The sequence below is a fragment of the Carassius gibelio genome, chromosome A1, assembly GCF_023724105.1.
Source record: "Carassius gibelio isolate Cgi1373 ecotype wild population from Czech Republic chromosome A1, carGib1.2-hapl.c, whole genome shotgun sequence".
Lineage (NCBI taxonomy): Eukaryota > Metazoa > Chordata > Actinopteri > Cypriniformes > Cyprinidae > Carassius > Carassius gibelio.
The window spans coordinates 1,295,838-1,309,121 of NC_068371.1; the positions used below are offsets into that span (position 1 = coordinate 1,295,838).

The 13,284-nt window shown below is 38.5% G+C and overlaps 1 protein-coding gene across 1 annotated transcript; it reads left to right on the plus strand.

Moving 5' to 3' along the window:
- Window positions 1-7,224: 7,224 nt before the first annotated feature.
- On the plus strand, window positions 7,225-12,803 carry LOC127948835 (uncharacterized). The gene is made up of 10 exons (XM_052545647.1): window positions 7,225-7,433; window positions 7,701-7,800; window positions 7,906-8,033; window positions 8,113-8,172; window positions 8,608-8,673; window positions 8,756-8,812; window positions 9,608-9,667; window positions 10,078-10,274; window positions 10,818-10,977; window positions 11,986-12,803. Coding segments are annotated over exons 2-10 (861 nt in total). The 5' UTR covers window positions 7,225-7,433; window positions 7,701-7,798; the 3' UTR covers window positions 12,117-12,803.
- Window positions 12,804-13,284: the final 481 nt, after the last annotated feature.

A 13,284-nucleotide genomic window follows, 5' to 3' on the forward strand; every position in this document is an offset into this window, starting at 1 on the left:
AAACTAACTAGTAAACTTAAAATAATCAAAAAAATAGTAATAACATCATTTTAGACCTCCTAGATCTCAACCACTGTGCATAGTGGCATTACTATAGTAACTTTCATTGTTGATTTGCTTAAACGCACAGTGGATGTGTAATGATGCTGGGATGAGATGTCCGTTCCCCGTAAACTCAAAATTTGTACTTGCTTTCCATAAGAATCACTTTCAGGATGAGGATGAAAGCCAGGAGACTTGTGCATTGATGCGTTTAAATTCTTGACCTTTTGACATCACATTTACAACAATAAAACTCTTGATAATAACCGGCTGTGGTTCTGCTCTAGGGTCAAGGGTGGGTTCCTCAAAACTAGGGGTGCTCCGATCGGACGATCGTTAATGCGCATCTCGTCAGTAAAGCCGGTTATCTAATCAGCGGTTACTTCCATCAGGTGCGTGATTTCACATAGAGCAGCTGTTACTACACAGAGCCGTTCACTGTAAAACTTTTCACTGTAAATTTACAGTAAAATACTGGCAGCTGGGTTTTCCAGCCACATACTGTATTTTTACAGAACTAGTACTGTAAACAGAATTTACAGTACTAGTTCTGTAAACCGTTGTACTGTAAATGTACAGTAAAATACTGGCAGGTGGGTTGCCAGCCACATACTGTATTGTCCTAAATTTACAGTACTGCACTGTAATTACAAAAATACAGTATATACCACATAATTTTACGGAATTATACAGTCTACAGCAAAACAAAAACAAAACATTTTTTACAGGGAAAACGTTATACTCTGAATTTTAAACAAGAAAATAGAAACCAACAACATTATCTGGGTTTTAAAACATTTATTTTAAAATCAACAACCAGACATTTGCTTTTGTAAATACTTTTGGCTGAAATGCCAGCTGTTTTTTTTTTTTTTACATTAAAATGTTAGTTGAAGAGTAGTCTTGTTAACCTTTAACAAATTGAAAAAAAAAAAATCAGAAAATTAAAGAATAGAATCTCAAAATGGCTGAAATGGCAGTTGTATTGTATAAATTGAATTAACGATGCAGTAATCATAATTACTTTTAATGTACTTGCTGACAGGATCTAAACAAAGTTCTATTCAAAGTCTGAAAGTTTTCTCAGAAGTGAGGAAACTGGTGGGCTTACAGTGGCGTTCTTTTTTTGCACAACTTGGCCAGTTTTCTTTGAAGTCACTTTTCCTTTATTTGCTTGCGATCCACATTCAGGATTGATGTCAACAAAGCGTCTAAAATGCAGAAATGAGGAAAAAAAACACAATGAAATATTATGGACTGTGCATATAGAGAGAGATAGAGAGAGACAGAGACAGAGAGAGAGAGAGAGAGAGAGAGAGAGAGAGAGAGAGAGAGAGAGAGAGATTTAATGACTATTCCCCCAGCTTATATTAACATTATAATTCCTTCATAAGGTACTGGATCAGGGCCTACCAGAGTATCAGTTAAAATGCACACATAAACCCTGTTTATGTAGAGCACACATTGCTGAGTCCAGTCCAAACATTTGTGACTTCATTAATATAACTAAATTTCAACCTAGGGTCCTTTGCACCATGACCTTGAGCCAAATACTAAGTTGTCCAAAAAACATTTTCAGCAACACCGGTTGATTGCGCAAGCCCTTACAAGCTTTCACCAAATCACGGAAGTGAACTCTACGTCTGTGTTAGCGGTAGCATTCGCCGTCAGACAATTGTTATTTAATAAACTCCTGATGTACTTACAAACCTTCCAATCCCTCGTTTTAGGAGTACAGAACCTTTTTGTACTACTGTTGAAGTTTGGTACCCTTCTGGTCATCATTATTAGTGGGGTAATTACACAACTTTTGGAAAAGGCTTCTGAGGGGGGGGGGGGGGGGGGGTGTTTGGCTCAATGTCATGGTGAAAATGACCCTAGGTTGATTTTACTCTGAACCATCGCTTTAAATAACCTTATTTTACCAAGGCCTAGACCTGGCTTAAAGGGTAAGCTCACCGAAATATAAAAAATATGTCATATATGACTCACCCTCATGTCATTCTAAACCCGTAAGACCACAGTTTAAGATATTTTAGATTTAGTCCGAGAGCTCTCAGTCCCTCCATTGAAGCTTTGTGTACGGTATACTGTCCATGTCCAGAAAGGTAAGAAAAACATCATCAAAGTAGTCCATGTGACATCAGAGGGTCAGTTAGAATTTTTTGAAGCATCGAAAATACATTTTGGTCCAAAAATAGCGAAAACTACAACTTTATTCAGAACTGTCTTCTCTTCCGGGTCTGTTGTGAGAGAGTACACGACGCTGCTGACGTATTTTCTGGTGCGCCCAATAACAAAGATAACATGTCAGCAGCGTCACTGCAGTGTTATGAACACACTCACAACAGACCCGGAAGAGAAGACAATGTTGAATAAAGTCGTAACTGTTTTTATTTTTGGACCAAAATGTATTTTCGATGCTTCAACAAATTCTAACTGACCCACTGATGATACATGGACTACTTTGATGATGTTTTTCTTACCTTTCTGGACATGGACAGTATACCGTACACACAGTTTCAATGGAGGGACTGAGGCCGGCGACACACTGGATGCGTGGCAGAAGCGTCTCAGCTGCGTGGCGTGTCTGTTTTTAATTCGGCTCCCATGTTAACAGGTTAGAGCATGCAGACTGCCTGCGTGAGACGCGTGCATGCTAGAAATAGAACCGACACCTATTTTTCACATGACACGCGCGCGTGTTGGAAGCGTTTCCAGGCAAAATACTAGGAAAATATGTTTATATTTAATTTTGTACACAAATACATATTAATTCATGACATTTTGATATTTGAAAGTCTATAGGTTGGCATAAATTCAGATATAAATGTTATTTAAAAAATAAAATAAATTATTATAGATTTTCAAATATTGCACCTGTCAAACATACTCTATTTTGCCGTCAATACTGTTGACGGTATCCTATCAGTAGGTGTGTAAAAAAAAAAAAGTTTATATTGTTGTCATGAAGAGAAGAGCCTGGTTTTTCGGCGGCCTCCCTCTATAGCCCTATTCGGACGGGACTAGTTTCACAGGGGGTCATTAGAGAAATCTGCGTTTCACAGACGTACTCTGTGATTTTAATCCCGTCCGAATAAGCCACGTCTGTGTTTTTCTCACACAACCCTCTGTGATAATTCCAGAGCAAATTACCTACCGTTTTTCAGCAAACTCAGTGATCCTCTGAGAAAACTAATCCCGTCCGAATTCGAATATCTGTGATTGCCGGTGATATTTTATTTCACAACGCGTTTCCTTGTGTCTTTTGGCCAACGTGAATTACATTAGATGCTCTACCACGCGGATGTTTGATATATTTGCTTAGCGGCAAATAGATATTAATAAAAAAATAATACAAATAATAAAATCAAGAGCAAGATCGCGTAAACCGTTAATACTGGCTATTGTAATATCAGCATCAGGTAAGATTACTCACGTTCATTTATGTACTCATAATGTTTTAATTACATTTAATAAAAAAAAGGAAAACACGTTAAACTAAACCCAGATAGCAGACAGATTTGGACCTTATCTGGGCCACTTTTGGCACTTACGGCTCAGTTACGACACTGGCAAGTGTTGTGTGGGCCAAATGTGGCCCAAATTACATGAGCCGACCCTAACTTGTGCTATGGCAAATATTGTGTGGGCCAAAAGTGGCCCAAATGTCATGAGTCAGGCATGGAATAGGTTACGGCAAGTGTTGTGTGGGCCAGACTTGGGCCGAATGTCATGAGCCGGACCTAACTTGTGTTACGGCAAATATTGTGTGAGCCAAAGGTGGCCCAAATGTCGTGAGCCGGGCATGAAATAGGTTACGGCAAGTGTTGTGTGGGCCAGACTTGGGCCAAATGTCATGAGCTGGGCATGAATAGGTCACAGCAAGTGTTATGTGGGCCAGACTTGAGCCAAATGTCATGAGCCGGTCTTGAAATGGGTTATGGCAAGTGTTGTGTGGGCCAGACTTGGGCCGAATGTCATGAGCCGGACCTAACTTGTGTTACGGCAAATATTGTGTGAGCCAAAGGTGACCCAAATGTCATGAGCCGGGCATGAAATAGGTTACGGCAAGTGTTGTGTGGGCCAGACTTGGGCCGAATGTCATGAGCCGGACCTAACTTGTGTTACGGCAAATATTGTGTGAGCCAAAGGTGGCCCAAATGTCGTGAGCCGGGCATGAAATAGGTTACGGCAAGTGTTATGTGGGCCAGACTTGAGCCAAATGTTATGAGCCGGTCTTGAAATGGGTTACGGCAAGTGTTGTGTGGGCCAGACTTGGGCCAAATGTCATGAGCCGGGCATAGGTCACAGCAAGTCCTGTGTGGGCCAGACATGGGCCAAATGCCACAAGCTGACTGTATAAAATAGCAAACCCTATGCCAAGCTCTTAACAGACAAAGGGATAGGCTAGTACTAAAAGATCAATCTTATCACAAAAACAAAATAAGCCTCCAAAGCTGACTTGAGCTTCTTACCTTAAGATGTGAGACTGCTTAATTCATCTTCAGCAGTCAATCATAAACCTTAACACAAACTGAAATTCATTATTATTATTATTATTATTATTCATTAAAATTAGATTTTCTTGCATATATTGTAAATATTCTGATTCACATGTCAACAATGTTAATTGATTATATTTTGTTTATTGTTCTTGTTTAGTAAAATTGCTCAATGTAGGCCTATTATTTGGCACTTTTTAATATCCCACAATAGTGCCTTCAATTGAAATACTGATTAAGTAGGATTACAATTTAATTGAAAATCGTGAATCATTTAACTTGTTGAAATACTTAGACAACCTCGCATGTGGAAACTTCACTCAAAAACCAACAACTGGCAATGTGCACGGCCCAGAACCAGTTACCAATTTTGAGTGAAATCAGTGAGATGGTGCTTACACAGAGCCCAAATAAGGACCCACCCAGCCACAGCCTGTTTACACTGCTAAATGTTTCTACTGCAATCATTAAACTACAGAGCAGCTTCCCCCCCCAAAGCTCCAATGAATAATTTATTTATGCCTATGTCTGCCATTTAGCAGAAGGGAGTAACAAACTCTAATTCACTTTACAACCTGATTTAATTATTGCTATTATTAGGTGCAGACAAGAATTGTGTGTAGGCCAGAGGTGGCTGAGTGTTTTTTACAAAAAACAAACAAACAAACAAAGAAAAACATGTCTAACATACACACACACACACACACACACACACACACACACATATATATATATATATATATATATATGTATATATTTGCACCCTGTGTATGTGTGGTTGATTGGATTTTTCTTACAACACCCCTTTCAGATTAGCTAACTTGGGACAGTTTTTATTATTTATTATTACTTATCGTGTGAAATTGTTTGGCGCTAGAGAGAACATGACAAATGTTATTTATAGATGGAAAAATAAAATGTGTTTGTCACTGAAATAAAAAAGAACTGTAAAATATAAAACTAAAATAAAAAAGAACTGTAAAATATAAAACTAAGAAGGTAAGTGTCAGCTACAGCCATAGACTGTAAAAAAATATGGACGTAGTGTCCGTGACATCACCCATAGACTCCGGTTTTAAAGCTCAAAGTGTGCAGAAAAAAAAAAAATCAAAGTGTGCAGAGCAGGCCATCGCCATCTTGGCAGCGCGTGACCGCGCGACGGATAATCGAAAATGGGCAAAAAGGCGGGAGCTGATTGCTGAAGCCAGGCCCACCTAGTGCGACGGCATTGTCAGCAGTGGCAATCCACCTGTCAATCAAGTGGCCACGCCCTTAGTTATGCAGAACTTTAAGTCTTAATATAATTTAAACGGATGAGTTTTTACAAAATTTACCCCCTCACAGTTGTCATGAAGGGCAAAATTATTAATATAGACCAAAATCATTTTTTGAACCAGGCTGTAAACGTTTTTTTTTCTGCTGTAAAGTTGGGCATTTTAACTTGGGAATTCTATGGGACTCAATCCCTTTTGCAGCCAGCCTCAAGCGCCCAGTCGATGAATTGCAGTTTTTGTCACTTAATTGGCTTCACGAGAGAGAGCGCGAAGATCACCACCTTACTCATTGTCCTCTGGTAGATACTGGAGTTGATATGGTTGCTGGTTTTCCCCATGATTACATGCACTTAGTGTGTTTGGGTGTTATGAGGAGACTTCTTGAACTGTGGGTTGGCACTGCTGGCTCTTTGCGCACCAGAATTTGTCTTTGCAAGCATCCTTAATCTCTGATAAACTTTTGGCATTAGCACATCATATTCCATCTGAATTTGCAAGGAAACCTCGGGCACTCAGTGAGAGACTGAGGTGGAAAGCAAAAGAACTGCGCCAATTTTTGTTGTTCACTGGTCCTATAGTTTTGAAAGGTGTCTTGCTGCCTCAAGTGTATGAAAACTTCATGCTTCTTTCTGTTGCTATCTATATTTTGGTTAGCCCGCAGTATTGTTTACAATTGAACCACTTGGCTCATCATTTTCTTGTCTCATTTGTGGAGCATTATGGCTTGCTATATGGTAAAGACCAAGTAGTGTACAACATTCATGGGTTAGTGCATCTTGCTGGTGATGTGAAGGTACATGGCCATTTAGATGGTATCTCTGGCTTCCCTTATGAGAATTTATTGGGTGAACTTAAGAGAATGATAAGGAAAGCTCACAATCCTCTACCACAGGTTATACGCAGGTTATCTGAACATGAACAGAGGGGCTGTGATTTTGATTCACCCATTGAGCAGGAACCCTTTTTAAAATCTCCACATCATGATGGGCCAGTACCAGAGGGCCTTTTGGAAAATGTCAGTCAGTTCAATCAGTTGATAGCCGATGGTGTCATTCTAAAAACATCAAGTAAAGATGACTGCATTGTCATTGACTTGAACGTTGTTTCTGTGCAAAACATAGTTAGTCATGAAGACAAAGTGTATGCCATGTACCAGGAGTATAGAGTCAAAGAAGCACTTTACAGTTACCCACTCGACTCAAGGGAACTGGGAATATACATCGTCTCTCATTTGTCTCCTGTGATGCACTGTGTAGAGATGGTTAAGCCTGTGCAAAAGTGTGTGCGGTTGCCCTTGGGAGACAAATTTGCAGTGTTCCCTCTTCCTCACACAAATTAATCTGAAGCACTTGTCTAGTCTTTGTACTAAGTGTATTATAGTTGATCGTTGTAGCATCCTTTTATTTATAATATCTTTAGAGTTTTACTGGCTTTACTTTTTTATCAGGAGATGTTTCTCATTGTTATTTTTGAATCTACTAATGAAGTGGAAGTAGTCCCTGACATTTGGGTGAAAAAAAACACCTGTTTGTGGCCACCGTACAAACGTGAAGAAACTGTAAAAGCAGTGAAATCACAGGAACCACCTGGAGCACGTTGGATTCCCTACAAAGTACGCATCATATTAAACAAAGGTAGAAAGAAGACAATATTTTACTTACACTTTCTGTATATGAAGAGTTCAGTAATTTCACTTAAATGACAATGAAAATTACCTATTAATTGTCATTTAAGTGAAATTACTGAACTTAAATATACGAGCTTGATAAAAATGATCATTCTAGAAGAAAATTTCAGATGGCATTTAGAGGCTTTTGCATCTGAACTCTTCATAAAGAATTTAGAGGGCTTTTTTTTTAAAAATTTTTTTTTTTTAAAGTTACATATGAAGAAGCAAGACTCAAACTGCCAGAGGCTGAACGATTCACAGATTTGACAGATTCAGAAGACTCTCCACTCAAACGTAGACGGAGAAGAATGTAAGTTAAAAAGAGGGAGGAATAGAGCCAGAATGGAATGGAATGAGCAAAACTCATTTTACAGCCTTCCATAATTTTTTGTTTCTTATTTAACCTTAAATGCAGGAAGAAGAATGTAGTCCTTGAAGAGGAAGACAGTGAAAGTGAGAGGCAGCAAGCATCCACACTACCCAGCCCTCCCAAAATGGCTTCTGCAAAGAAGCGGCCTTATTCACTCTCCCTGCTTTCACAGTGTAAGAGCGCTAATGTCAATTTTAGTGTCATATTTTCATTGTTGGCGTGGTTTGAATTTTAACACAGCTTCTCCTACAGCGTCTCCTACAGCCGTCAACGTAGGATGCTCAGGCAATGAAAGGACTGCTGTCAGTGAATGTGAGTCTAACATTTTTCATGACTAGACTGGAGTAAACAAATGTAAATCAATTCATCTAACAAAATGACATGCCTTCTAATTCACCATCCTGCAAATAAAATACAACCAACCCTTTACACTGAATGTCATTCAAATGCAATTTTGAAACTACCTGAAAGCCCAGAGATGTGCCCAAAAATTACAATTGAATGATCAAGATAAATTAATCATAAGATGATGACACCCTGAGCCCCCGCCAAACACGTAGACTGCTATTCTATGGGACACACTGCAATCAGGCCAATACATTTTGAGAGATATTGTCTTTGTGCAAATCAAGTTTTGTTAGAACAGACAGAAACTCAGGCACTGCACTGCTCTGTAAAATTGAAAACACTTCCAAACATGTGTTCCTCAGTGTCATATCCAGAAATTCCTGTTATTTTTCTCTGTAGTGTGCTCCGAAAGAAGGTGCAACATAACACCTATCCCACTGTCAAGAATTAGAGAGGATGTTGATTGTGAGTAGACATAAAGAATTGATTGTATCTTTCTCTTACATTCCTTACTTCTGGCAGCTTACTCCTCTTTCTGTTACTATAGCTCTCAGTGGAGGAAACATCACACCATCCCAGGTCAGAACTGACCATTCCGGCATATGTGAGTAAATGTTGCATTCAGTTGAAGTTGACAATATAAACATTCAAAAGCTATTTGCATCAAAAACACTAAGTTGATAATGAAAATGTATGTGAAGAGCCTTCTACAGCTTTACCTGGAATCTACCTGAAAGTTATGTTTTCAGGTAAAACCCAGCAGAGTAAATTTTGTTTACCATTCACATGTGAAAGACTGAATTAAGGGATTAACTGTTTGTGTCTAAACTAGTTCAGATATATACTTTATTACAGTAGATGTGACTTGAAGAAATTAACAATTCAATTTGAGATTTTGTTTGGCCCCTTTCACTTATAGCCAGAAATGTTTAGGATAGAAATGAAGAAATCATCTCAGAAATGCTAATCATCTTTACTAAATCTATATCCAAATATTTGTAAAATAATAATAATATTTATTCTTATATTTCCCCTGTAAAAGGCATACCTGAAGTAGTTTTGGTGTCATATGACAATCAAACAATGTCAGAGAACAATATATCACAAATAAAAGACCTGAAAAAAACTGGGTTCTTCTTGTCAATTCAGACTAATAAATTAAATCAAAGTTTCTCCTGAACAGCATGTATGTTGTCTTGAATAGCTGGTGGTGTTTGACCACATGGTTCAAAATGAAGTAGACTTGCATGGATAAATCTCCATGACAGATTTGTTCTTAAAACTAAAATGTGCATTTATTCATGATTTCATTGTAGTTATCTACAGACAGAAACGAGCCTTTTGAAAGTGTTGTACATTTTAAAATGTGAACTTTGAGGTTTTGGTCTCTTGTTTGCAGTGATTAATAGAAGAACCACAGCTACACCAACTCATGCCCAAAATGCAGACTTCAGTGAATGTGAGAGAAACTACCCTTGCTTGGCCATCCTAAATTTCGTGAGCGTAGCGTTTGCTATTAGACAGTCTTTAAAGCATCCAATGAAAATGTACAGAGCCTTTCCAGAGTTGGACTAATGCAATTACAATGCCATGTTTTTTTAGAAATAACTTTCCATTAAAGGAAAGTAAGAAATATCTTTGTGTATGCTGTCAATTATAATTCTTAAAAAGAAAGAAAATTGGAATCAGCAGGTCAGACCTTTAAAAAATTATAAGCCAGGAAAAATGCAATCGATGAATCGACTTAGGAGTTGTATTTTTCCACATCATTAAGTGAAATGAAATTGGCAGGCTAGAAACATAAAGTTATAGTTTTTTTAATGCATATACTTCAACTAAATAGACTGAATCTTCTGATCACTGTTATAGCTGTGATACGAACCATCCTGACCAATCAAGAAGTCATCAAAGATCAGATGGGCATTTTGGTGAAGCTAGTTCATCAGTTAAAGGGGACTGCAGAAGAGAGCCCATCTCTACCACCGGAAACCCTTCTGGTTGCAACCCTTCAAGAGCTTCTGGTTTTGGAGGGAAAGCTGCTTGATCAAGAATTCAAGAAAACTCTGGTAATGTATATTGGTACAATACCATTATAAGAGATTATGTATAAGGTAATTCAATCCAATACGATTATCTCTCTGACAAAGAACCATAAATGGTTAACTATCCTTCATTGGAAAAATCTCTTTACTAGAATCCCCATTTGCACTGGCTTCTCTGACTGTGGTTCCATTCAACTGTACATTATAAAACACTGACTATTAAATAAACTCTGAATTAAAATTAACTGCAGATTAACAGTGCTCAGTGTTTCCCACAGAATTACAGTATTACTGTAATGAGGGGTTATTTGTACAATTAGAAAAACAAAATAGGCAACAAAGTGGCTCAATCTAAAATGACTATGATACGATATCAAGAATCAGTGAGTTTTTTTATGCACTGAAATGTGGTCAGATGTTTGGCTTGGATGCTTCCATTCCAGGTGGAACATATTTTGTCTCTTACAGAGATTGATTCTACTTGAACTGTCTATCTCCTCTGTCATCTAAATCAAATTAGCTACATGTGACACTTAATGCTTGCTGTCTTTTCCCCTTGTTTAACAGACGATTACCTTGGCACAAAGAGGAGGTACAACCGTTAAGGACACTGTTTGGAGAATGATGGGATACCTCTTGACCAATGAACTTGCCAGACAGATGAATTGGAAAGGAGCCAATGGCAAGGCAGCCTTCAAGAACCTTATTCTAAGAGGGATAATCAATGGTGAGTCGCAGTGGTTTAGGTGTTGTTGCCTCTGTTTTCATTGAGATCTGTGCATTTGTTGGAATTTGCTGCTTACCTCACCCACAAACATGCATACACCTCTGGCCCTGTTTCAGAAAGCAAGTTCTTAACTCTGAGCCTGTATTGTTATACTCTAGATTTCAGAACGTGACTGGTGGGGAAAAGTTTGTCAGAAGTGACTTAAAAGTGACTCACTTAACAGCAGGGGTATTCAATTAGAATACAAAGGTCCAGTTAGAGAAATTTCCCAAAAGGTCCGGAACATCAAAATGACTAACTTGCATTATCATTCAGAATCAGTACCCTAACATATAGTTGTATCAGCATATGTTTTTAGTCAACAACTGACAATATTTCAGCAATATTCAGTTTTTACATCAAACTGGAGGGATAACAAAAAAAAAACTACTCCAATAATAAAGCTTTCTCAGACTGTTGTTGGATATAGGTTATCCTGGCCATAAAATGTGTACAAAAACTTAAATATTGCTCAACATTTAGCATGACTTTATTATATAAATTGGCCTTCTAACTGCCCACACCCAATCCAGTGTCCCTGTGTCATATGTACATTTGCACTCACTAAATAAATACTTAACTCTTACTTTACTTTATTTTGCTCAATCCTGTAATTTAGTTTGCCTGAGACCAGCGCCAGAGTAATCCTAAAAGTCAGAGTATTATTTTTCAGAGCCCTATTGCAAGACTGTGTTTTTTTCAGCTCACATATTCTCACCCTATCAAGCCTGTCCTGAACGTTGACTGGAAAATGCATATGACATATCTGAGCTTGACAGTGGCATCATATGTATTGTATGTATGTTATATTGACTTTCAGTGTCACATTGCTTTAAAATTATGTACTAGAATCACTGACTATATATACATTATTATAATGTCTTGTTTCAACTGATGTCAAAAGTTATAAATTCTTGTCCTCCTGATAATATTTTACTATAACTTACTCAACCAACTATCTCATTATAGAGGCTGTACGAAGAAACCGACTTACAGCAACAACAACAGATCAAGAAACTGAACTGTGGATTAAAAGGTGGCTCCGTCTTGCTGGAGACAGAGATGGAGGACACCGTGCCAGGCAGCGAACTGATAACTGATGTAACTGAGACAGTCTACTTGTTGAGAACAATGCTATAGTTCAGCACACTTTCAGCTACATTAATTGTTGTGACAAATTTAAAGTTTAATTTGTTTTGTTAACTTTGTTCAATGTGGCTTAGTTTTATTCTGTTTTCAGCCATTATAATGGGTGTTTTTTGCATTGGAGCAACCATCAAAAAATATATTTAACGCTAGGCAGAGGTGCTGTCATTTCGTGAACACAAGTTGATTGTGACAGAGGACATTAGACACTATTTTTTCCCAAAACTTACAAGGGGGAATGCAAACGTTGTTCCACAGGAGCTCACGGACTGCAGATGTGCCCACAGGCATTTTTTGTTTATTGGCCCATTCAGAAAATCTAACATTTTCTATTTAGCTAACTATTCATTCATTTTAATAAATGGAAATGAATAACAAAAGCAGTCATTGTTTGTTACTAGAACTGCTCTATTACAAGGTGGATTGAGTATCAGAAAGAGGTTTGAGTGTTGTGAGATGGTAATGCAAAATAGTTATTGGTCCTTACCTGATTGTGGACCTGTGGTCCTGTGTGGACCTGTGTGTCCTGGTCTATACATAATTGATGTCCATTGTCTAGGTTCTGAGCTGATTTCCCCTGGCACATGGCTGGTACATAACTGACATACGGCTCATGTAAGTTAAGGGTGTCATTAATTCCTCTGGCCCATACCTGGCCCGCAGCATAGGTGACGGGATGGTATGGCCCTGATCTGGCACACATCTGGCCCTTTAGATGCCTGACATCTGGCACATTTAAGGGGAAGCTGTGATTAAGTCTTTTGGCCCATACCTGGCCCGCATCTGGCCGGTAACATAGGTGAGAATATGGTATGGCTCTGATCTGGCACACATCTGGCACATTGAAGGTGAACATTATGGTACATTTTATTTGGCCCAGATTTGGTCCACATCACACCTGACATCTGGCCCATATAGGGTGAAACTGTGGCTGAGTTAAGGCAGCCACACTCACCCTGAGTCAACGCCGTAAGTCAAGGCCAAATGTGGGCCATAACAGAATTTCAGATGTGGCCCATATAAGGTGGATTTGTGGCTGAGTTAAGGCAGCCACACTCACCCTGAGTCAACGCCGTCAGTCAAGGCCAAATGTGGGCCATAAGAAAGATGCAAATATGGGCC

Excerpts from the sequence above, each read along its gene's own strand:
- LOC127948835 (XM_052545647.1), top strand. Across the intron at positions 8,813-9,607 it reads AACTGACCATTCCGGCATAT|TGATTAATAGAAGAACCACA; the intron begins GTGAGTAAATGT and ends TCTTGTTTGCAG. Across the intron at positions 10,275-10,817 it reads AAGAATTCAAGAAAACTCTG|ACGATTACCTTGGCACAAAG; the intron begins GTAATGTATATT and ends CTTGTTTAACAG.